Below are 24,570 nucleotides of genomic sequence, written 5' to 3'. Positions count from 1 at the left end.
CAGTTCTCTCTTATATCAGACTCTCATACTTGTCCAATCCGTTCTTCTGAGTTCCCTGTTGCGTTGTCACACCTGTGCCTTGGAAAGACGTTGATCTGTTGGTGTTTATCGGAGGGGGTCTAATAGCGCTGTTGGACCCTATGCCTCCTGCCGGGGGAGGGGGAATTGAGAATGAGGAGTAGTTGGGTGCCGGTTGGGTCGTTGACGCGGATATGTGGTTTGAGGGTGTCATAGTCGACATGGACCCAAGAGACTGACCTGGTGGGCCTGTGTGGGATCGAACATTGGCATTGGCCGGAGATCCCCAGATAGAGGATGAAGGCTGCATTGTAGGGAACGCTTGAGCACTTGGTGAAGCTTGCCGAACAGGAGCAAGAGACGGGAAAGAGCCTAATTTCTGATCCGGAGTAATGGAACGGAAGCCAAGATTCGACTGCTGGCTGAGAGTGCTGGCTTGGGGTGTTGTCATGCCTGCATTATTTGAAGACCACGAGAATGAAGGTGGCATGCTCGGAACCGTTGGCTTGGCTGGCTGTGGCTCCATACTACCCCACATATCTATACTCTGGCCATTCGTGGGAGATGCCTTCTTCCCAAGAACGAGGCGCTCGAAGCTACCAGCACCGGCATCCTCACCAGGCGAGCTGAGGCCTGTGGCAGACTGCGAAAACTCGTCGGCACCACTCTGGAAACCTGTCGGTCCAGCGCCAGATGATAACTCTTGCAGCTTTTTGCTTTGTTCCTGTTCAATTCTCGTTGAAAGAGTTTTTATCAGAGACATAAACGCATTGAACTGTTTAAGGCTCAAGAGCGGCCCAAGACTGAAACTCCAGAGAACTGGCAGAACTTCCAAAGCTAGAAATTCAGTGTCTGCGACGGTTCCAACTTGACGAAACACCTTCAACGATGCCATCATCACTGACGGTTCTTTCGTTTTGATCGCCTTGAGAGATGGGACGAGCTTTTCTTGAATGGTATACTTGTCTAGGATCGAGGACTTAGTTGTTTTCGCCTTAGTCTCCTGTATCCCGGACAAATCATCATCAAGCCCGTCTGAAACTTCTGTAGAGGCCCCACAGAGGACTCCGAAAGCTTCCAGACTGCGAACTTTGATAGCAAGGCTACTAGTGCGACTGAAAGTGGCAGCAATGGGAGGGAATACGTCGTTCTTGACCGTACTAAAGTCAAGAACTGGGAGCATCACAGGAAGGCACTTAAGGGAAGCATCCACTAAGGAGTGAGTGGGAGAATCCAGCCCGAGCCGAATCAGGGGTAGAATATCTAGGGAAACGACGTCAGATGTAGGTTCAAAGGTTTCCATTGACAAAACTGACCATCTTTAAACTCCATCCCTGAACAATTATCAGCGATCAGCTTCATGTTGTCAAACACAACCATGAGACCAGCATCTTTCTTAGAGTCTCGTTCAGTAGCCCCCTTGCCCGATCCAGCCCCGAAGACTTCTTTCAGACGAGGAATTATTTTCTCTGGAAAGACACGGCGTCCATTGGGAATCCGCTGAAGAATCCCAAACACGTTTTGTAATATCAGTGGAAGAAGTTCCCGATCCTTCAATTCGTCCATCAACGCTCCCAATAGCTTTCTCTCTAACACAGAAACGGGGAACTCCGGTAGTACCCGTTGTAAACCACGCAAGAATTGAGACTTCTCATTAGGATTCTTTGCCGGCAAGGATTCCAGGAACCGGATAGTGGAAACCAACACATTGTCAAAGTACTGTGATTGCTGGAACTCTCGAGCGTTCATGCGTTGAGCAGGCCTTCTGGTAATGAGCCTCGGTAGGACATGGGAAAGTAAGTCCTTGGGAATTGGCTTCGGGCAAAGGAAATTATTGCTCTGTGATGGGGTGGAAGATGGAGAGCTCAGCAGTTTCTTATAGGTGGTCAAGTTCCCGTGCGTTTGTAAAGGCGATACATGCGGAGAGTTGTACAAAGCGATGATGACAAGGCCCAAAGAGAACAAATCGGCAGCTGACGATACATTGGAGTCCATTGCAAAGTCAGGCGACGTGTAGTCGAGGTTCAATTGTACTGAAGCGGGAAGCCTTGGTTCTTGGTAGAGAACCTCAGACACAGCCAATGGCGGAAGCGATGAATGAGTTTCAGAAGCGTCCGGAGGCCCCGCGAATCCCAGACCAGAGATCTTCCAATCTGATTTGGCATTGATATAGATGGCATCCGGGTTTAAATTTCCATGCACTAGGCCCGCAGACTCGTGAAGGAATTCAAGACCCTTGGCAACTTGCAAGAGTCCCTTTTGAATTTCCAACTCATCAATCTCCACATCTCTTCTTCTCCGAGTCCCATCGGACCCCTCAACCATATGGCGGCTCGTTCGCGAACCAGCGCGTGTGGTATTCTCTTGGTCGTCTTTTTCTAGCAGCAGCCCGGAGAGTGAGGCGGTGAGATGTTCCGTGGCAAACATGAGGCCACCACTGCGCGTTTCCTCCACAGGCTCAAGCACCTGAAGAACGGATGGGTGTCGTAGGCGCGCGAGATTGCTAGCTTCGCGCTTAAGTCGCTCGATCACATCATCTTGGAGCTTCTTGGATGACCCAGAACTCCTCCCAAACCCGCTAGAGCGCGTCTCTAGTGATTTGCGATCAAAAATGAACACCGATGCCGCCGTTCCAGTGGACTTCTTCTTTGCATCGTGAATTTTCCAGGGGCCGGAGTAGACGGTGGGGTTAGGTGAGATTTGGTAATTGGCAGAAATATTGGAACTGAACGACTTGAGCGCAGAGGAAAACATGGTAGTTAGACCACAAGTGTGGATCTGACGGCGGGACAGTCGACGGAATGAAGGGAATTGTTCGTTTCACAGTGTCGTCACGGTGTAGCCAACACAAGACATGTTCATTTCAATAACACAGCATTCAAAAGGAGTATCGATAGGGGGTGAGCCGTTGTAGACTCGGTGGCTAATAAGAAACATTAGCTCAAAGAATGAAAGGATTGTCCACGGGTTGCATACTTGGTCAATTATCCCGCGCAATATGGCCTCAAGCCCTCCCGAGGTCAACAACAACCATCGCCTTATCGGTGGGTATCACGTGATCTTATTGATAGCTGTTCTATTACCAACCTCGGTCAGGCATGATCTTGCATCACTAAAAGTCGTAGGAAGCTGAAGTTGGTGGGCAGCTTAACTTGCTACAGATTGCCTTAGTGCATCAGCTCTGGAGTGACCCGTCGATAATATGGGGGTGAAACTCTTTTTGTGAAGTAATATTGCGTGACCAACGTATCGATACGTTCACTGCACTCCTACAATAATGGGGTTGAAGACTTAACAAGTCAAAAAAATGCAAAAAATAAATAAAATAAGATAATATTTACTGATTCTCCTTGATTAAAATAAGGGTATAGGAATGAAATTTAGCGGTCTATAGCATCTGTGACTAGTGCAATATAGAAACTATTACGATGCCGATTCGCAGACTATATGTATATTTATACAACATGAGTGACCGATTCTGGGACAGGAGCCGACCTCATTCCACCCAAGCATAAATGCGGTTTTCAGGAAGCGAATCAAACTGAGAGGTGAACTAGAAGGACACTGTTTATAATTTATACATATTATCTAGGTTCATGACGTGTAGAGTTGGCCTGTGGACCGGGCTAGTTGAAATCTATATCTTTGTGTCTTTTATTTAACACTACAGTGGCATTGAGAACCTTGGAAGGAGTACGGGAGGCGTTGGAACTTGATGGCTAAAGCGGAGCCAAGAACATTGGCTCAAAGGCTATGAGATAGAATTGTCTACGAGTACTCGGTTATAGCCATATAGACTCAGGTCCTCGTGACTCAACATGTTGTGTCTTAACTCTCAGTAGGACATCGGCACCCTGGTACAATTACTTACCAATTATCCTTTCTAGTTCTATACTACGAATCTACGATAGCCTAGTATATCTACCTGCTTAAGGCAGTGCCACAATCATTAGCTTGAAGGCCCTTCTAAGCCTTGAGCCAGTTCCTTCCCTTTGCTACCTTCGAACTATATTATAGAAGTCTGCAGACATGAGCTCTTGGCGGATGCTTCAGGGAATTCCATTGCTCAGCAACCGACGCAAGCCGCAGGAAGCCGAAGTCGGCGGACAACTCTAATTTTGCAGTCGCTGATTGGCCAAAATGACTCCACATTCCTTTATCTAGGGCGGTGGCAGAATTTCACATTTTGGGGCCTCCGAGTCATCGGAGTTGTTGTTGAGCTCCGCAGAGGCACTGCAATTCTAGTGCGGAGTCATCTTTCTAGTTGTGATATAAATCCCCATTGACCCCCCCGATTTCAGTACGTTTATACTCCTTCCAGTGACTCAATTGACACACTCCACTCTCTCACCCTTGGCTGGCCCTTGGATTGTTCCTAACATCACTACAGTCATGAAGTCGCTTCACCAATTGGCTCGCCGACAGGCACTGACCGGGCTCGCAATGCCCCGCGTCCTCTCCTCACAGAATATCTCCGCTAGCCGGACATGGCAGAGAGCTTTCAGCGCCTCCACGGCGGCCGCCTCTCAGCTCCCAGGCCTTGACGCTTCAAAATTGACTATCACCAAGACCACCACCCCTAAGGAGCTAATGGACTCCAAGGATCTTGTCTTTGGCAAGTACTTCACAGGTAAGAGGAACTCTGCCCGTTTGTCCTTTCCAGGCACTGACTGGAAGCAATTGTAGATCACATGCTCTCCGTTGAGTGGACAGCTACCGATGGATGGCACGCACCTCGAATTGTCCCATACCAGAACCTAAGCTTGGATCCTGCAACCTGTGTGTTCCACTATGCATTTGAATGCTTTGAGGGCATGAAGGCGTATAAGGACAGCACCGGTGGCGTCCGTCTGTTCCGCCCTAACAAGAACATGGAACGCCTTAATAAGTCTTCTGCGCGTATTGCTCTTCCTACTGTGGATGGTGATGAATTGACAAAGATCATTGGGGAATTTGTGAAACTTGACAGCCGGTTCATTCCAGAGTAGGTAGATCTTTTTGTCCCTGGGATAGACATCCTGGCTAACCTCCGCAGTGCTCGTGGCTACTCCTTGTACCTGCGCCCTACCATGATTGGTACCCAGAAGACCTTGGGCGTTGGCCCACCAGGATCCGCTCTCCTGTATGTCATTGCCAGCCCCGTGGGTCCTTACTATCCCACTGGCTTCAAGGCTATCGACCTGGAGGCCACTGATTACGCCGTTCGCGCCTGGCCCGGCGGTGTTGGCGACAAGAAGCTTGGAGCCAACTATGCTCCCTGCATTCTGCCTCAACTCGAGGCCGCATCCCGTGGTTTCCAGCAAAACCTGTGGCTCTTTGGTGAGGAGGAATATGTTACCGAGGTCGGCACCATGAACCTTTTCATTGCTATGAAGGACAAGGAGACTGGACAGAAGGAGCTTATCACTGCTCCTCTTGACGGTACTATTTTGGAGGGTGTCACTCGTGATTCTGTTCTGACTCTCGCCCGCGAGAGACTCGGTCCCAAGGGCTGGAACATCTCCGAGCGTAAGATTCGCATGTCGGAGGTTGCCGAGGCATCCGAGGAGGGCCGTTTGATCGAGGTTTTCGGTGCCGGCACTGCTGCCATCGTCAGCCCAGTCCGCAACATTAGCTACAGAGGTAAGATGGTTGCATGTGGTCTGAAGAAGGACGAGGAGGCTGGCGAAATTGCTCTCCAGATGAAGAACTGGATGGAGGCTATCCAATACGGCGATGAGAAGAACCCTTGGAGGTAAGTTGGCACCAGTCATGTTGAAACCGGGTGACAATATACTAACGATTTGCCATAGTGTTGTGCTCTAAGGCAGATATGTCAGATAAAAGGGGATTCTCAACCTAGGCTTTGTGGTAGTATGGCCGCATAGGCTTTCAAAAGTCCTTGTTAGTGCGGTATTTTCTTGGTTAATTGTGCATCTTGTTGGAATATTTGAGGTCCCGAGGCTACCACGCAGCAGCGAGCGTCTTTTACATATTCATTTGGAGGTTGGTTCTCTATATAGAGCTTTTCTGAACCTTGCTATTTTCGGATTTTCGTCGAGTCCATCATTTCGTAGAGTGCCACAGTCTGTGGGGTTGACAAATACTTACTAGAAGGAGAAACACACGGTCATCTAAGTCAGTTTGACTCGCAGGTATTGGCAATCATTTGAAATTGATTCAGGGGCCGTGGAGTAACAAGCACCAGCAGCAGCTTTGCAAAAGGTAGTAAAGATGAAAAATGAAACACCGCCAGGGTGGTTCCCTGCCAGGTGGGTAAGATTGCTTGCTGATCATCTCCCCCGCTTTATGGCAGCCTTATATTCTCATTATCCACGGAAGACCTAGCTCTATTCATCGCATACAATCATAATATAGGCGCCCTCAAATTGTGCTAAGGGGTTTCCAATGGGTCCAAACCTCAAAGAAACACGTATCAAACTATGTACCTTCATCATGGGTAGTGGAGTTTGTGCTATAATGGTGCGATAGATAATCAACACGACGATCTGCAATAACTTAAGCAAGGTAGAGGAAGAAACTTCTTATGGGACTATATAAAGGAGAAGAGACTGAAGTTGTTAAAATGTTCAAATCATAGTGGAAGAAAAGGCCTTATGCCTTCTACTCCATACTCATATGACCCACTTGATTGATTTGACCTTTGATTCGCTAAAGCTATCGATCGACAAATAGTCTAGATACAACGTCATGCCTAGGTAGTCTGTTTGGTCGACATATTGTCAATTCTTCGCCTATCTTACAAATTACGGTTGCTACACTATAGATTTCGGTCTTGAGGGATTTATTTACCTATGTATATCTTGCCCAGGAAACAGAGTATTCGTACCATGGAGATATGATCATCTGACATAGACAATTCTGAAACATCCGCCAGCCCACCTGATCAAATCTTCCAGTTTGACGAACACAGTGCTGACGATCGTCAGCCACCCGTGTCTTCAGCCCCGCCTGTTTGTTAGAAAGTTCATATTGACTTCGGGTCCCTCACATGCTCAATAAATCTTAGAGGCAGGACTATATAGGCCCTAGTCACATGGGATTTCTAATTGATAGTCCGAATGAATTGATCGCAACAATAAAGCCAAATCCAGCAGATACCGAGCTGAGCAAAAATAAGGTAAGATAGGCGATATATGTAGCACGTGGACCACGTGGAATGAGGCTAAGCCTAGACGCGACAAATGAAGCGAGGGAAGAAAATCGGCTCTGTAGGGAAGGTTTCAGGCTCAGTCTGTACGCCCCTAGACTATCAAATTTAGAATCATAACGGGACACAGCAGGCGTTTCAGAATGTTCCCCATGGTTACAATGGGGGTTGTTCGATCTCATAGGTCAAATTTAGTTCTCGGCATATTTTGGGGGTTGCAATGGAGGCCTTTTCGAATTAGATTGCAACGGGAAATAACCGGACTTGGGAGTGGCTGTGGGGGAGGGGAGGGACTGCCCAGGTGGTTTCTTATCTTGGGATACCCCCGATGAGAGAGTCTTAAGATTATTCTCTTCCGGACTTATGGGGATAAATATAGTGCACCACAAACTGGGAGAAGTTAAGTGCTGAGCGATGTCTTTGTGTTACTCGAGACAACCTTGAAGAGGGATATTCTAACCATGTCTCGCAGCCATCACATTCGGAGATGTTTGATCGTATTCAGCTTCAGCTCTGGACGCCTTGTCCAACGTCTCCGACCTGGGCAAATCTATTTGAAGTTGAAGTTGACTCGTCCAGTGCACCTAGGACTTCCCCCTCGGTCCATTTCACGTTTAGTGTAACAAACCTACGCGAGAACGACAACGTGTTAGCACTATGCAAGAGACTCGGAGATTGCCGTCATTGATATTCCTTGCGTGACACCAGAATTTCCAAATAAAAAAAGAAAGAAAGAAAGAAATAGAATAAAATAAATGGAAACACAATGGGGAAAAAGGCAAGGAATCTACAGTCATGCGTGTGCCAGCTCGGACACAGCAAGGTCTGGGGCTGCATAGTCCACCGCCAGGAACATTCTTCTAGATTGTTACTAGAAGGCTCAAAATGCAACCCATCTCATCATCTGGGGATGAGTATGGCATATGAGTGGCTACAATCCCTGCAGGTGGAAGAGTTTCCACTAGGATGGCTGTGCAATTCTTTGAATTCCAACTGGCACCGACAGTATTAGCGGTGAAGACAGGTATGTACCGGGTACCTGAGCTGTTGTGTTCATTTGAGCGTGTCACTGAGGTCATGGGATTTCCAACATTACTCGATCAATAAGAAGGTGTCCAACTCAGCCCTATACAGGGAGACACCTTTTGGGGGCACGAACGGAGTTGGTTAATACTACATTCCTGTTAACTCCGACCCGTATTAGTGGAGACCCTGCAAGGCCACCTATTCATAGCCTTGTCTTACCAGAAAAGAGCCTCTTTTTTATATATATATATATATTTTTTTTCCTTCTTTGGGATTTTCCCCTCTAAAACCCCCTTGGGGCCACGAATACCCGTATTTTTGTCGGAGTCAAGCATCCGGGTCTGAGCGTATCTCCGGGGGGGCTAAATAGTAGCCTACGCAGGCAAACAGTGGACCTTAATTCTCACGGGAGTCAACGGATTTACCTGCGCATCATATGCCTAGATTGGTATTCTGAATGCCGCCAATCAGGCAACCAGTGGAAGCGCGTCAATGAGACTATCACAGATACTTATTTTAATAAAATATATATAATAAAAAAAGCAAAAAGCAAATTGACATTAATTACAACATATATGCCAATCCAATACAGGCATAGGGGTGAATCAATATAACCCAATTGCAAGTCTTATACACTCTTTCTTCTGATAAAAGTGTATCTTTAGTTTCATCCTGAATATTCTAACAACATTCTAAGCCCATTTTAAACCATATGATAATCCTCAAGATCATCCAAAGAGTCAGATCTTTATCCCCCCTAGTCCGTTGCCAAGATGAAGACTGTAATAATCAAATAATCAAATAATCAAATAATAATAAATAAATAAAAAAAACGTGGTGACCGTGCACGTTTGAAGCAACCCACGTGAGAAAAGCAAGGTGTAACCCCAAAGTCCATGCATCCCGTTTCATCCCTGGGCATATCGTGTCTCGGGCCAGGTCGAATGAGGATTGCCTCCAAGCGAACATCTAATCCCGGCTATTATTTTGGTATTAGATCTATGCCGACCAGTCTGTCGGTGTTTTTCAATAGTATTTTTTCTATTTTTTATTTCGAGATTATTTCGGTGTTTTAAACCAGTTTTAACTGGTTTAAGATTAAATGGTTTCATTCCCCATATAGAGGCTGAATGTGAGCTAATTAATTAAAATAAAAAAAATAATAAATTAAACGGGACTTTGTGCACATGGCAGGTCGAGTCTAATGGTATTCGAGCACGGACTGAGCTGGTTATCGCGACGGGGCTTAGCTGCAAGGCCCGAACCAGGCCTTAACAAGAAGTCCTTATATATACTGGCATCCACTTGCCTTTAGCCTCATATTCCCTTCACCTTACTTCTGCCTACCCCTCTCTCTTCTCTCTACTATCTCCTACCCTGTACTTGATCTTTGTCGCTCTGCTCTTAGCCTTTACCTCTTTTACCATGAATCGCTCTCCATCATATGATGGCCGTTCAGGCTCTCGTGGTAGTCACAGCAATAGCAGCGCATTCAGCCCTAATGCAAACCCAAACGAGGACTGGACCAAGATCTCTGATCTTGCAGAGCGTCGGCGCATTCAAAACCGTATTGCCCAACGCAACTATCGTAAGTAAAAGATAGATCTTAGACTCTATACATTTTCTCTAACATGCAACAGGCAAGAAATTGAAGCGACGCCTGGAGGATCTCGAGAGACGAGCTGCAACTTCCGCTTCCCCAGAACAATCACACGCAGAGCCAGTTTCTCCTAAACCATCGACAAAGACTCGAACAAAGCAGCGATCCAAAACAGATGTCAAGTCTCACTCGCAGTCAGACCGAGCTGGCTCGTACGACTACTATTCCCCCGAGGACCGTCAAACCATGTTCGCCCAACAATGTACTCGCCAACTCTCTGCTTCTCCCCCACCAGTATTTTCCTACCCATCCATGTCACCATATGACACCTATCGGCAGTCCGCCTACGCCCAGTCCCCCATCTACCATGCCGCACCGAGTTCCTACAGCGAGATCGCCTACCAGACCGAATATGGTGAACAGGTCCCCTCGTTGGTCCCTGTGCTTCCGTCGATGCAAGCTCGTAAACTTGCCTACGACGAAGATTTGATTAGTCCATTCAGCATGAGCTATGCAACAATGGCTGGGATTGACCTGTGCCAACAGCAAACTCAAGCCCAATCTCATTCTCATCAGCCTTCTGCGCTTCCGGTACATTTTCCTCGCTGAATCTACTCATCGACCAGTCAGCTAATATCTGTCTGTGTTTTTTTTTTTTTTTTCCAGATGCCAGCACTTGCATATTACGAGGACCAGCGAGCACCATCGACTTCACCAGAAGCATCTATTTTCACCTTTCCACTCACACCGGAATCCGCCCCATGTTCACCTCGCTCCATGCATGGGCTGTATGAGTATGATCTACGGTCATGAGGCGATCGGGGGGATCGGGGACGCGAAAGGCCGAATTGCGGGTATTTCCGCCCCGTCCAGGCCTAACTTCCCCCCGAACGGTCCACGTTTTTTCCCTTTGCGTCCGAATTGGCTCTCCGCTCTCGAGTGCTTTTCTTTTTTCTTTTTTTCTATTTTCTTTTTCTTTTTTTTTTTTTATTTTCCCGCCCCTGTTATGTGTGATGAGATAGCTGCATGATAACTGGCGTTGATTTCTCTTATTGGTAGCGTGGTGTTAAATGGAACAGGGATGAGCTAGGGAGCCACGTTGAATGGATTATTATTATTATTTTTTTGTTTTCTGATTAAATGATCTACAGATGGCGAATTTGATAACATCCTCAATAGAAATTCTATAAAGTTCTCATCGATTGGTCCAAATCGAAGCCCCAACTTGCATAACTCCATGGCCCCCAAACCTCCGTGCGGGATTTTCTCAATTTCAGCTTAGCCAGAAACATTTGACCTGGAAAACTATCCTTTTGATTGTTTAGTTGCCTATGTTGTATGGAGTCTTAAGACTTATAGTTGACACAGACCAGTTCCTCAAAGTGGACAAGTTTAAAAAACAGTTAAATCTCGCCGACTAAACTAAGAACCAATCTACTGGGAAACCCCCGATCCCTGCAGAAAATAGACATCCCCACATCACTTCTTTATCCCGGCATTTCGACTCAAGCCACTCTTTCAAAAGGATTTTCAAGTTACTTTCGATGAAACCACAAAATCAATTCACCGGATGATGCAATCTGCAATATCTTCCTTAAATTCCCTTGTATATGTTGTATATGCGCAGAGGTACAGAGGGTGGTCCGAGAATCCTGCTGCGCCTCAACTGTTTTTCCCCCTCCTTTCAAGCATATTTTGTACTTTGGCTACGGACAGCACATTAGGTCTCCAGATTAAACAAAGCCAACCGAAAACGGGAGCCAAGCAAAACACAGTCTGGCTTTTTTCTTTTTTTTTTTTTCCAACAGTCACATCCACTTCGGATTGGCGATGTTTCGCCCGGCTAGAAGGAACACTTTACATCCGGTCCCAAAGGTCTCGGAGGAACAGCCGCACCTTGGATCCGTCCAATGATTGCTATTTAAATCTAGTTAAGGGTACTCTGTATAATAAATGAACCTCATGATGTGATGCTATAAATCCACAGCCCCTCCAGATTTCGGCCGGGAACAGTCTAGAGTAACTGGGGGGGGGGGGCTTGGGGCTGAAAGGGCTGAAAAAAAAAAAGAAAAACAAACCAGCTTTAATTGAGGTAGTTTTCTTCCCGGGAGAAAGATTAAAGGGCTAAATACAAAAGTAATTCCAGCCAATGATCTTCTTTTTCCTGTCTTGGTTTAGCTCTATCGTTGGCGGCTCTGGTCTGCAGCTTTCCCGCCTATCCCCCATCCCTGTATGATATATGTATGGTGCGTGGTCAAAAAGGAAGGTGACTTATCCTCTCCCCTCTCTGCACGTTGTGATTCACCCGCATTGTTCCCAACCTTAATTTACAGTCAATATTGCCGAGCAAGTTTGGATAAAAGGATTGCTAGCAGTATAAAGGGGATATATCCACTATGTTGTACAATATACTATAAGGTAATCTCAAGATATCTACTAGAAAGCAACAGGGTTTACAGGTTTAACAGGGTTAGCAGGATCAACGGGATCAACGGGATCAACAGGATCAACAGGAAACAGGAATATGCAACTGAGTGATGAGCACTAGTGGGAGAAAGTTCCCGGAGTTACCCACTACATCAAAAACCGAGCCAAAAGGCAAATCCCGTTGAAATGCCCACTAATTTATACTCAATAATTAGTTAAAAACCAGCCTATCATCCACAGACCTATAGGGCGCCTTAAAGAGATATGCGCCGTCAAACTCCACATTCTGCAGCGGGGCTGGCCGCAGTCAGCACGGGAGACCGCAGTATTGGGAACGGTACGGAGTACGGACTACGGAGGACGGAGTAGGTCTTTCAATTTCCATGTCGGGAGCTTTGCATTGAATCGTTTTTACCTTGACAAATAGGGAAGTCCATGCGATGATTCACGGTTGATATGCATGTATATAGTCTGGTGGATTGTACGGAGTATAGAGAGCACACTATTTTTGGATAGACATACATGAAGGAATGGATAATGACCTCGGTCTAACTCGGTCGAACTTGGTAGGCTGCTTCGTTTTTGCCTTGGATATTTGGGGGCTGTTGGTCTAGATGGTCAGTTCATTGTTCTAGAGTAATTTCCACGTCGACGGTGCGTGGCGCTATTGGGGCATGCAGAGTACTATATTTTCAATATGCCATATGAGACCATAATTGTGAATTTTTGAACTAGTGATTGAAGGATTTAGACCCGGGAGAAGGGAGAACATACATAGTAGACTTGTCACTGTTTACTTGACGTATCAGGACAATGCGGGCCAATTTCATTGACAGTTCTTCTAGACCTTGATAGACTTTTAGTATGGTAATGAAAGGCATGTCTCTTACCTTTTCCTTATTTAGTTACCTTGAAACTCTAGTGCCAGAGATCCCTGGAGAGCGTTTTTATATTTTGATTTGAGCGGAGATAACACGGAGTATATCGACTATATCAACTCCGTACTCCGTACTATATCCCGATATCCCGATATTCCAGACACCACAGACCACAAACCACAATATAGGGTATTAAACATACTAGCACATTGTCAACAGACTCATCAATCAAATTATTTTGAATGCTATCCCGCACACATCTTTTTACTGCTGATTCTCTCCGTGTCGATTGTGCAGGTACTAGACTCTTGTTTGTGGCTTTTGCTTGTCTGTTGCCGTCCGAGGTAAATATGCCTAACTTAGAATATTTCTGGACTGGGATATTTACAAGAAAGGAACTAGGAATCATAGGAGGCTATTGTCTTGGTTGAGCAAAGCTTGAGGCAGCAATCAAGAAAAGAGAAGCCACCCACACATCCATTGATGTGCCATATCAAGAGTATACCAAGCAAATATGCCTCCCATCACTCATTTAATGCACAGGATCCAATATATTAGAAAGATCAATACATTTACAGCTAACTGCTGAAGCATAGTATCTAGTGCCAAGATCTAAGATCATGCAGGGTCATTAAAGTTAAAGATCTCACCCCTTGTCCATACGGTTGTATATCGCCTTATATTCTTATAGATATAGATTTAAAAGGATGAGGATAGTCCAAAAACGTTGGGAATGATTTAATGTTGAATATAGTACGGAGTAATGTGACCAACTATACAGAGGAGACCGGTAAAAATTGATTTCAGCAAAGTACTAAGCGCTGGAGATTCAGGAAGAGAATTTGGAAAAAAAAAAAAAAAAGAAACAAAGTTTAACAGCTGAAACGGCCAACTCTCCTCTTTCTTTCTAAAGAAAAAAAAAGGAGAGCGTGGCAATATGAAATCCCAATCCCAAAACCCAACACAAAGAATGCAGCCCCATACCATCAACATGTAGCCATTTGGGAATTAACAAAGAACCGCCCTTGGCCATGTGACAGTTCCTAGCGTTACACCATCTCATTCCAAGAAAAAAAAAAGTTGTTTACGCGCCCAACCCCAATAATTGACCAGGGCATGCATATACATATACGGAAACAACGCTAACAGTTATACGCATATACGCTAAGTTCCCCATTGGAATTCCCAGGTGGATTTGATATCCGCCGTTCCGCCGTTCCGCCTGTCCACTTTATGTTAAGCATAAATGATGAATAATTATGAGTAATTATGAGTGATTACAAATACCCGAAACTTCGGGGGACGTACCCGTGAACTAATGCACGGGCTAATACGAGGGCTGTCGCACGGGGCATGTGTATCCTTGACATCGGCCTCCCCGATATGTTGAGGCCAACGCATGAAACTTGGATTGGAATGTTTGAGTTTAGTATTTCTAATCATTTGCGTTACCTCGGGGACCCCGGTGTATACGAGGGTGACGTTTACATATTGGAGCCTCAAAAAAGGCGGAGAGGCTCTTGCAGATCTGTAAACGTACCTGAGGCTCTGTTACTCTGGACTATGATTTGTCTTTTAATGTGTGGAGGTGGGCCCTTGAGTGCTGGGCTATTCATCTGAGACATATGAGATGTACGGAGTAGGAAGTAGGAAAAAAAAAGAGGCGATCGGCAAGCAATGTGTACTACTATCAAGTTCCATTCAGAAAAAAGTAATGTGCTGAGTCTACAGGCAAAAATGGAGAATAACAACTGAATGGGTACAAATGGATCCCGGTATTCGAAACAAGAGGATCATAAAAAGGAGGCCAGGAAGATGCGCGCAGACAGAAAGCCCAATAGATTAGAAGAAAAACGGATCCGATTCAAAGCAGCGAGTAAACCAAGCTCAAACATCTGTCATCATCGTCATCAATTCCTGAACCAATCATTCCACAGTCAAGGGCATGGCACAGATCTTTCGACATGGTAGATTCAATCTTGGAAACAACCACGAATGCAAGTTTCTTTTTATCTATTTCATCGACCATGCACGTCCATCGGATCTGTGGGGACTAAGGCACCAAGGTTTGGTCGCCGGCGCCGCATCGGGGCCTTCTTGCGGTTGGCGATGGCAGCGTCTTGTGACTGTTCAGGGTTCATTTCGGTATCACCATCCTTATCGTCGCGTCCCTCTTGTGGAGACAGTCCCTGCTCGTGATTCCATGCCTCATCGAGCTCGATAACGTTTTTGGGCTTCATGCGCAGCCATTTCATGCGCGGACCGACACGTGAGACTTCAGAGACCTTGAAGCCGTAGATCTTGGGGTCATAGATCTTGCCCTTGCCGAGCCCTGGGCAGAGGTTGGGTGTCCGGACACCATTGATTTCCAGCGGCTGGTTCTCAGGTGTGGGTGACTGCTGTGCCTGGCGACCTGCCGCGGTTCGTGTCAGGGAGCCAGCGCGAGACTGCGTGGAAGCACTCCGTGGCGACATCACTGACAATGCTGCATCTAGACGCGGACCGATATCCAGATCTGGGAATGTCATGAAGAACAGACATCCGAAGGTTGTACCAAAGAATGCGCCGTCGACAGAGTGGAAACGGCTGTTGGGGGGTGTATAAATATCCATGCAACCGGGGCAGAAAAGCTTGACGGTTTCGTGGCCAGGGGTGTCGGACCGTCCCACGGGAAGCACTTTGCATCCGTTGCAGTTGACTCGCGGACAAGTACCGAAATGCTGCATCTCGTATTTTTCGAGCATTTGTTGAATACCGGGCCGTGAGGTGATGTACCGTTGGTGAATCAATCCATACAGGAGTTCAGCAGAGCTCTCGATCACGCTCAAATCGCTTGCGACTCGGGCGTGTCGCCGATCGCCTGCGCGTCTGTATGCAGTTCCATCACCGCCGAGCGCATCGTCTTCATCTTCTTCTTCCTCCTCCTCTTCCTCCTCTTCCTCGTCATCCTCCGGCTCCACATCAAGGATCATCTCTAGTGCCTCCTTGTACATCGGAACCTGCGACTGGAGACCAGTCAGATTGAAATCATCCTCGATGAAGTCTTCTGACACCTCTGCGAAAAACTCATGGCCCATCAACGAACAAAACGAAGAAATCCAGGACTCCGGCGCTCCTTCCGAGGATGACATGTCGAACGAAGCGGCGGAAACGGATGACGATAGGGTCGATTCAGACAGTTGACTCAAATCCAGCCTGTCGAGGCCGTCGGCCAACGCCGAACCTGTCTCTCTCGACACGTTGCCGAGCTGGGGGGTGAGGTCTTCGGGGATGTTGGCGAAGACGAAGTGATTTCGTCACGCGGAGTGGCTGGCTCGTGCGACTGCGGGGAACGGTAAAAGATCAGGAGGTGAGGATGAAAGAATCCCAGTATAATAGTAAGAAATCTTGAAGTTGATGGAGGGACCAAAAAGCTAGACGTTCATGGCAATGTGCGGGAGGGGCAGATTGTGCGATCAACGGGAAGAGGTTGAATCCAAGGCTGAACCCCACCAAAATCTTATCAGTTTCTTGTGGCTCTCATGTCCGATTTTATTAGATTACTTACTAGATCTCAAAAGACACTCGGAGATTAATATTGGTGAATCGAGCTTGGAGGTTGGGTGTGTCGATCGAATCGGGTTAGGTCCATTCGGTTGGGGGCGGTGGACAGTTGGAGAGGCCGCTGTTCACCTTTTTGTGACAGCTACGGTGTGTCTCTCTTTTTCTTTCTTCCTCCCACGATGGGCGAAAGTGAAGGCAATGGTAGCCCTGGAGGTTTCAATTTGCCTGAGTGGCAGGAGTCACGTGTCAGCTGACGTGGGAAATCCATATAACTGCCGAATGAGGAAGTAACATTGATATTCATATAAGACTCTTCATTAATACCTAGCTACCAAAGGGTATGGACTGAAATATCAAAACAAGTCTCGAATTACTCGAGCAAACTCCCCCTCGTCACCCAAAACCCCCGATAAACCTTCCCCAGTGTTCTGAATTTCCCCATCAGGGCCTACGAAGCCACCAATACCATCACTCGAAGTGTTAGGCATGAAATTACCAAACGCGCCGACAGCTTCAAATAGGTTTGTCAACTCTTGACTCATCTGGAGTCCATTGATGGGGCTATTTCCAAGTTCGTTCCCGCCGTTCATGGGCCCGTACATCGACAGGTCCTGGATTGGATGTCCTGCGAGCCCGGCCATGGCCATGGCAGCGCTTGAATGAGGATCACTTGAGTCTGGTCCAAAAGGACGGGCGAGAACGCCAAGTTTCTCGCCGATCTTTCGTAAACCTCTAATTGTCTTCCATAATCGCTTGGAGACGTAGGATTTGGTACTGAACCCGTTGATCAGGTCGAGCGCCATGTAGAATTCATCGCGGACCTGTCGGTTGAAGTCGACCGGGGCATGGGACACTGCTAGGAACAACACCGCCAATGCAGCAACCAGAAAATAGTTGAACGTTATTTGCTGTGTCCGGTAAATATCGGACATCTGGTTCAGTCGAGTGAGGACACGGACTGAGTCTTTGGCTACTTCAACAACAGTCTGGGCATGGCCTCGATCTTCGGCAATGCTGGCAGGAGAATGGAGAACGGGGCGGTAGATCAGGATGCGCAGCTGGTTCATCCGCAGATACAAGAGAACCCTGAGTCGCCTCATACCTCTGCTTACGTTTTCGGCGCTTTTGGGCGTTTCGACGGGATAGAACTTGAGCTCCTCTGGAACTTGCTTGTACCACTGTAGGATTTGGTAATCCAGATAGCCAATCTCATCACGACGGATGTCAGTAGTACCTTCGGAGCCCAAACCAGAGTACCAGATCTTAGAGCTGATTCGGTTGTATAGAATCATGCATCGCAAGTAAGGCAGCGATGCATCCTATAATTTTCACATATTAGTTAATAAAGGTAAATGGATAGTGAGAGGTTTGCATCCTTACAGGTTCTGGTAAGTTCGGATCGATATCCTCATCCTGAATCACGAAAGGTAGCCCCGTGCCCAAACTCCATCGCCTATCCAAGCTATAGACTGACCAGAACAGCCGAGTGACCTCGTCCCGCTGTCCTTCATCTGGAAATGACTTTACCAAAGCATCACGACGATGCAATCCCATTTCTAAACACATCCGTGCCGCCAATCCAATAAGACGATAAGCCATGGCATCATCATCTGTATGGAAATGGTATGTGGCCTGGAGTAAGAAGAGAGTTAGAATTATTGGCTGGGGCCTTTTGGAGAGAAATTGCCTTACCACAATAGCAAAGAGCTGGATGGTTTTGATAGTATGAGACTCCCACAACTTTGATTCTATAAATGGTTTAACATCCAAGTAGAGCCGCTGCCCAAGTTCGCTTTGGCCACCTCCCTCCACGACCAGCGTGGTGGCGAGAATCAATTTAAAGATAATCGAGTTTTCATCGTGAAGACCATCAGAGCCCGGAAACCCTCGTTGTGCAAAGCCTGTCCTGGTAGCAGCCTCTATGAATATATAGAGCAAATTGGCCTGGCTTGTGACCTTGGCGATATCCACCACAGGATACATGATCCCAATCTCTTCTTCATAAACTTTACAAAGCCGCATTGCCTCTTCGCGCCGGATCGTCCATATAGGATCCTTGGTAGGGTGTGTAGTTTGAAGAATTTGTCCCAGATTGGGAGGTGGTGTACCTGTTGGAGAAACATGTGCGGTGGTTAAGTCATCTGGGATCCCATCTTCCGCTGGAGTGATACCCATATTCTGCAAGCTGGATTTTGCCACGTCAAAGTTGAAGGCTGAGCTTGTTGGACCATGGAAGCGTGGATGACGGGCTCGTGACTTTGCTAGCCCAGCTTGCATTGGAGCGTAAACCGATTGAGACCCATCGTGAGATAGATGCTCAAATCCCGGAGAATCAAAGGTTGGTCTCTGGGTCCGAAGGTCATTTAGATTGCTAAACAAGGTGTTGACTTGGTCTTGTAAAGTAGTGATTTGATCTGTCATTGATCGGAACTCACTAGCTCGCCTTTTAGTATGCAATGCTGGACGTTTTTTGATTCATAGACTTACTCCGAGTCTTTGAAGTTGTTATTACAACAATTAGGCGCATAACGACCTGGCGAGTGGGTCAGACCTGAAATTTAGGATTGGACAGCCCGAATACGGGAGAGAGCTACAAGTCGTCAATAGAGTTAAGAGGCACTTACATTCCAAATTCAGGTGACCACATCGTTGACAAGGCATCTGCCCATTGCACTTGATCTTGCGGCGCTTACATTCATTACTGAAGATTTCATAGTTAGCTCGGCTGCGCCGACAAAGGCACCGAAGGGGAAGACAGAATCGTATGACGTTGCATGCAAAACAGTATTTCAGACCAGCGGCAAGACTGGAAGGTAAAGCGACCGAGGTAAAGGGAAAAAAAAGGCCGGATCAGGCCATATCATACCATGCAATGGAGATGTAGCGATTCCGCTTTGTGCGCGCCTGTGTTCCGTTGCCTTGTTCCGCCTTTCTCTTGTTGTCAGACGCACCAATGGACTGATCGCGGGTGTCCGTCTGCGGCGGTGACATTTCTAGCTGGGGTGACTCTGAAGCCATGGCCTGCCGAGTCTTGAAGCTACTCAATGATTATCCGGAGAGAGATATCAGCGTCGAAGTGCGGAGAAATTCCTCTCTCGCGGGGTTTCCCGTGTTCCCCAGATTCAGCTTACTCATCGGATTACACGGCCGGTCATTGGCCCCGGGGCATATTTACACTTGGGGAATATAGGAATATACTGATGCACATGATCTTAATAGTTGTTAAGTTGCATTGGATTTTTGGGCTCTGGAGGCAATGCTCCTGGCAAAGACCAAGGGCTCAAATTAATCTGAATAGAAATATATCAGCTCCTCAATTGCAAAACCGCTGAGACCAGCCACTCTTTCCCAGCCAGCAATGACTGCATCAACTGGGTTTTCTGCTGAGGATTCTGACGCAGGAAGCCAAAGCCTGCAAGGAGACCAAGCATGACAGAGGCCTGGACAGTTTTCCGGACAGCTCGTAAAATTCGTCCCTTTCTTGTGAGTTTCGCTGTCCAGTGCCGCCACACGGGGAACGTGCACCGTAGCCAATAGTGAACTTGCGTGAATCTGGATGCCATGTCAGTAATAAATAGGAACCAGCAAGCAAGAAACGTACGGATATGTGGTTGAGTTCCAACCATCGGCAGTGATATACCAACTAGAGCAGGCCCCACGACGGAACACACTCTTCTGAAGCGCATCCTGCACCTGTCGAGTCCATGCACGCTCAGCATCCTCCTTGACCTCATACGAGGTGACCTGACCATTCAAGATCGGCTTGATGAAATTCAATGAGTAGTTTACCGCATTCTCCGTCGCGAAAATAACACTGGTATGCCCTGTTACCGTATTCGGACCGAAAAGCATAAAGAAGTTCGGGAAAGAATCCATTGCAATTCCCTGGTATGCCTGGGCGCCTCCACGCTCGTTCCAGACCTCTTCAAGATCCTTGCCCTCCCTGCCAATCACCTTCAGTGGGTGCAGCCATTGATTGGTTTCGAATCCGTTGGCCAGGATAATCACATCGGCGGGAATCTCTCTGGCCTCAGATGCGTCGTCCGAGCTGTTAGGTGGATAGTGGCGGCCCGGACCAATAGTCACGCTCTTCGCGTTCACTCTTGTCAGAGGTTGGGTACTCAGCTCCACATTTGGGGCATTGAGACTGCGATACCAACTGCCGTTGATGATCCGTCGTTTACATCCAAGGCTGTAGTTGGGAGTTAAGATCTCGTGGTATTCCTTTGGTGCGAGTTGGTGCATGTGGTCCAAAAACTTCTTCTCAAGCTGCGGCCGCGCTCTTCGGCTCCATGCAGTGTCTGTGAACATATCATAGAAGGTCTTCTCCATTATGAAGAAGGAAACCCTTCGTACGGAAGACGCCAGTCCAGGCACGTAGGTCATCAATTTAGGTGACCATTTCTCATACAAGGGGAGATATCCAGGAGGGATCAAATCAGGCTGGACCCACGGGGGACTTCGCATGAGTTGGGTAATGGATCGAATGTTAGCCTCTGGCTTCGCCAGTTCGGGCACTACCTGCGCAGCGCTGCAGCCGGAACCAACCATGATGACATGCTTGTTCTTCAAATCAATTTGATCGTTCCACCGAGCTGTATGCATAACCTCGCCTTCGAAGTTCTCAATACCTGGGATGTTCTTCGGCCATGTCTTTGGTTCTACCAGCCCGCCAACACCACTGACGACCACTTTAGCCCGCACAACTTCTGTCTTGACATAGACCTTGTGGTGGCCGTCCTGGGCTGCGATTCGATCTCGTTCGTGCTGAGCTAAATCTCCGGTTCCAGGGACAAGGTGCGAGAGCGTAACCTCCCATTCCTGGTCATGCTCGATCCATCGCAGTTCTTTCACATCGGTATTCAGCTGGATCTTGTCCACAATTTGATATTTTTCGCAGACATCTGCCATGTACTGTGCTAGTTCTGGGCCAGATGGATGGAGTGTGGACCAGTCCTTTTTTTGAGCAAAGGAGAAGGAGTAGAATGTCGCTGGTCTTTACCTTCCGGGTTAGCTATTTAGCAAGTAAGCACTAGACTTTGATCACATACATGTCACAAGCAGCTCCCGGATACCTATTGATCCACCAAGTACCTCCAATACCGGACTGACGTTCGAATATTCTGAACTGGTCTGTTCCCAGGACCTCTTTGAGCCGGCAGCCCATGGCCACTCCCGACTCTCCGGCACCTACTATGAGAACTGGGTAATAAGTGTGACCATTCTTGCTGTAGGCATGGCGCTTATGAATTCGGGCGATGGAAGAGGGCATGTTGCAGGTTACAGGTCAACCGTGAAACCTGGACAAGAATGAAATATCAATGTAAACACGCAATGTAACAAAGAATCAGAGGCTAGAACAGAGCGAGTCAGGGCCTGAGCGAGTCACATGGACTTTTTTCGTTTGCTTCGACAAGACTCTTGACAACTGCGGGGGATGCATATTAGCCTCGGTCTTTATCGGCTTCATGCTATTTCATGCCCCTTTATTGGATCGACAATTGAGCTAACCATCTAGAGATATATGGGTCATGATTGGATGCTTTTTCAGTTGTGAGGGGAAACGCGTCAGGGGAAATGCTTGATCGGAGATCCACTCGGGTCTCTCCGATCTTCACTTTTCCACACACGTCGATCTGGATGAAGCTTCAGCCATGGTCAATCCGAGTCTGGACGCGACTCCCACGTTCATGCTATAATCACTCCATTGTTAGAAACTTTTCCATTTCCTCACACTCTCAATACCGACCTCTCGACATCCTCGAAAATGCCACCCTAGACACCTTCCAGGGGCGATGCTTCCTTCCTGAACAACCAGCGATTCTCCCACGATCTACCTTCCAAGACCTTCTCGCATTAAAAAGATGGTTCAAACGCGGAAGTCCCGGATCAACTCCGAGCACCTCAAACCCCGTCGAAAGCCTGAACGTGGAATATCTCTACAAACACGGTGCCGACGCGTTTGTCCCACTCGAGCTCACGGAATCCACATTGACGGACGCCACAGCCGAACCCGACGGCGGGACAACGGAAATGCATAGCTTTCGGCAATTCCATGCGCCGCTCTCTTTGTTCCTCGACTGGATGCGTACGGCCGAGGCCACTCCCCAATCAACACGGCTCTACCTAGCACAATGCCAGCTCCTCGACCTCCCTCCCGTACTTCGAGAAGATTTCCCGACGCCGGATCTCGTGGCGCGCGCGGGCAAGGGCGATGTATACGATACGAATGTGTGGATTGGACACCCGCCCACATACACGCCGCTCCACCGTGACCCGAACCCGAACTTGTTTGTCCAGCTGGCTGGGGAAAAGATTGTGCGGCTGCTTGCGCCAGCGGATGGGCAGGCTGTGTTTGGGGCCGTGAGGAGGAAGCTAGGGAAGAGTGGGAGTCGGGAGGCGGCGGCTTTTCGGGGCGAGGAGATGATGCAGGGGACAGAAAGAGCGTTGTTGGATGAGATGGTCTGGGGGACTCCGGTGTCTGCTGCTTCAGATGCTGGGGTTGGTTTCGAAGCGTGCGTTCGGTCTGGTGATGGGTTGTTCATTCCCAAGGGGTGGTGGCATAGTATTAAGGGTGTTGGTGGGGGTGTGACTGCTTCGGTGAGTATGTTTCTCTTCCGGGGGTTTTCTGTCGCTAATATGCTTGCAGGTCAACTGGTGGTTTCGATAATCCAACATCTACGCCCATAGCAATGCGGTACGTCCGCGCACAGAAGTTTGATGCTCGGCCCTTGGCTAGATTTAGCCTGAACTTTCTCTACTGGGAATTTCAGAGAACTGGGCGCTCTATAATTAGAAAGGCCGTGGAGACTCTCCAAGGCAAAGGTTTATCGTTGAACCCGCTAGGGACAAATCCAAATCATCGAGACCAAACACAGAATAAGTATACCTGTGGATCAGGGCTTTCTCTTAAATCTGTCACAGAATCAAAGAGGATATATGCATAGAACTACATTAATTATTTGTGTAAACCTCGTAAATGCAGGAGAATGCGGTGTAACAATCAAAAACCTGGAAGTCAAAAAAGGCCGGAATCTAGAACCGGGAGTATCTCCGCCATCCTTTATTTTCCACCTAACCTCCCCCCTCCAAACACACGAATCATGCAAGTGTCGCGTACAGTCTATCGCGCTGCTCTCCTCCACTTATCTGTCAACCCCTTCGTACGCGCTTCAATCCCAGCTGGTACTACCTCGTCATCCCTCAACGCAACGAACCAGACGTCAAACACCCGGCTCTACAGCATCCTATTCCCGCAGTGCACCACCTTAAAAGCATCAGACTGCACACGCCAAGCACGCACAATGTGTGACTCATCCTCCGACTCCGCTGCCGCTGCATCCTCAAAGCCCGCAACCCAAGAGACCCAAGAGCAAAAACAAGAAGAACCCAAAAAGAACCTCTACCTCCCTGCCAGCGACCCCTCAAACCCTATCTCTGATCAGCAAGGCGAGGGGGGCATTAAAATCGACATGAGCGGTGGCGGGAGGGAGGTCAAATTGGATCATCTAGGTCCGATGGTTGTTAATGTGGATGGGACGTTGTCGCAGATTGGCAACTGGCAGCAGATGACGGAGATTGAGAAGACTCATACCATGCGAGTTCTTGGAAAGCGGAATAAGAAGCGGTTGGAGGCTTTGAAGGCTAAGGAGAAGGTGGAGGGAGGGTCGGATGAGGCTTGACGATGGACACCGTACAACACGCAGAGCTTGGCGTGACTTGATTTCGTATGTGTCGATGGAAGATATGAATCTGCATGTTGTTGGTGTATGATGATATTGTGTGTATGTATTATAAACGCATCGTTATATGTTGAATGTCAAGTACGACTTGATGATCGCGGCTATTCAAAAAGTACATGTATTTTCCAATAACTATATTGGGTATCATAGTAATGCTAACATCATATAAACATACGCAATTTTCAG

General features: G+C 47.7%; 7 protein-coding genes across 7 annotated transcripts; 4 read left to right on the top strand and 3 right to left on the bottom strand.

Annotated features, from left to right (window-relative positions):
- Window positions 1–10: 10 nt before the first annotated feature.
- On the bottom strand, window positions 11–2,772 carry PGRI_085920 (putative protein kinase Scy1; the record flags this gene model as incomplete). Its single annotated transcript, XM_040796306.1, has 2 exons — window positions 11–1,281; window positions 1,335–2,772. The coding sequence occupies 2 exons, from the start codon at window positions 2,770–2,772 to the stop codon at window positions 11–13; spliced, it is 2,709 nt and encodes a 902-aa protein (XP_040650844.1).
- A 1,689-nt stretch (window positions 2,773–4,461) lies between these two features.
- PGRI_085910 (branched-chain amino acid aminotransferase, cytosolic) lies at window positions 4,462–5,823 on the top strand (the record flags this gene model as incomplete). Its single annotated transcript, XM_040796305.1, has 4 exons — window positions 4,462–4,648; window positions 4,705–5,002; window positions 5,054–5,752; window positions 5,811–5,823. The coding sequence occupies 4 exons, from the start codon at window positions 4,462–4,464 to the stop codon at window positions 5,821–5,823; spliced, it is 1,197 nt and encodes a 398-aa protein (XP_040650843.1).
- Window positions 5,824–9,619: 3,796 nt separating this feature from the next.
- Window positions 9,620–10,403, top strand: PGRI_085900 (bZIP transcription factor; the record flags this gene model as incomplete). Its single annotated transcript, XM_040796304.1, has 2 exons — window positions 9,620–9,782; window positions 9,835–10,403. The coding sequence occupies 2 exons, from the start codon at window positions 9,620–9,622 to the stop codon at window positions 10,401–10,403; spliced, it is 732 nt and encodes a 243-aa protein (XP_040650842.1).
- A 4,714-nt stretch (window positions 10,404–15,117) lies between these two features.
- PGRI_085890 (casein kinase II subunit beta) lies at window positions 15,118–16,230 on the bottom strand (the record flags this gene model as incomplete). The annotated part of the gene is made up of 1 exon (XM_040796303.1): window positions 15,118–16,230. One exon carries the CDS (start codon window positions 16,228–16,230, stop codon window positions 15,118–15,120), a length of 1,113 nt encoding a protein of 370 aa, XP_040650841.1.
- A 765-nt stretch (window positions 16,231–16,995) lies between these two features.
- PGRI_085880 (Transcription factor) lies at window positions 16,996–21,914 on the bottom strand (the record flags this gene model as incomplete). The annotated part of the gene is made up of 10 exons (XM_040796302.1): window positions 16,996–17,700; window positions 17,755–17,961; window positions 18,023–18,274; window positions 18,335–19,076; window positions 19,130–19,136; window positions 19,267–19,343; window positions 19,509–19,663; window positions 19,969–20,194; window positions 20,244–21,638; window positions 21,694–21,914. The coding sequence occupies 10 exons, from the start codon at window positions 21,912–21,914 to the stop codon at window positions 16,996–16,998; spliced, it is 3,987 nt and encodes a 1,328-aa protein (XP_040650840.1).
- Window positions 21,915–22,282: 368 nt separating this feature from the next.
- Window positions 22,283–23,312, top strand: PGRI_085870 (putative JmjC domain protein; the record flags this gene model as incomplete). The annotated part of the gene is made up of 2 exons (XM_040796301.1): window positions 22,283–23,242; window positions 23,292–23,312. The coding sequence occupies 2 exons, from the start codon at window positions 22,283–22,285 to the stop codon at window positions 23,310–23,312; spliced, it is 981 nt and encodes a 326-aa protein (XP_040650839.1).
- Window positions 23,313–23,745: 433 nt separating this feature from the next.
- PGRI_085860 (uncharacterized protein) lies at window positions 23,746–24,324 on the top strand (the record flags this gene model as incomplete). Its single annotated transcript, XM_040796300.1, has 1 exon — window positions 23,746–24,324. One exon carries the CDS (start codon window positions 23,746–23,748, stop codon window positions 24,322–24,324), a length of 579 nt encoding a protein of 192 aa, XP_040650838.1.
- Between the last annotated feature and the right edge of the window lie 246 nt (window positions 24,325–24,570).

The sequence above is a fragment of the Penicillium griseofulvum genome (genome assembly GCF_001561935.1).
Source record: "Penicillium griseofulvum strain PG3 chromosome Unknown contig_11, whole genome shotgun sequence".
Classification (NCBI taxonomy): Eukaryota; Fungi; Ascomycota; class Eurotiomycetes; order Eurotiales; family Aspergillaceae; genus Penicillium; species Penicillium griseofulvum.
This window is presented reverse-complemented; position numbering and strand designations above follow the sequence as displayed.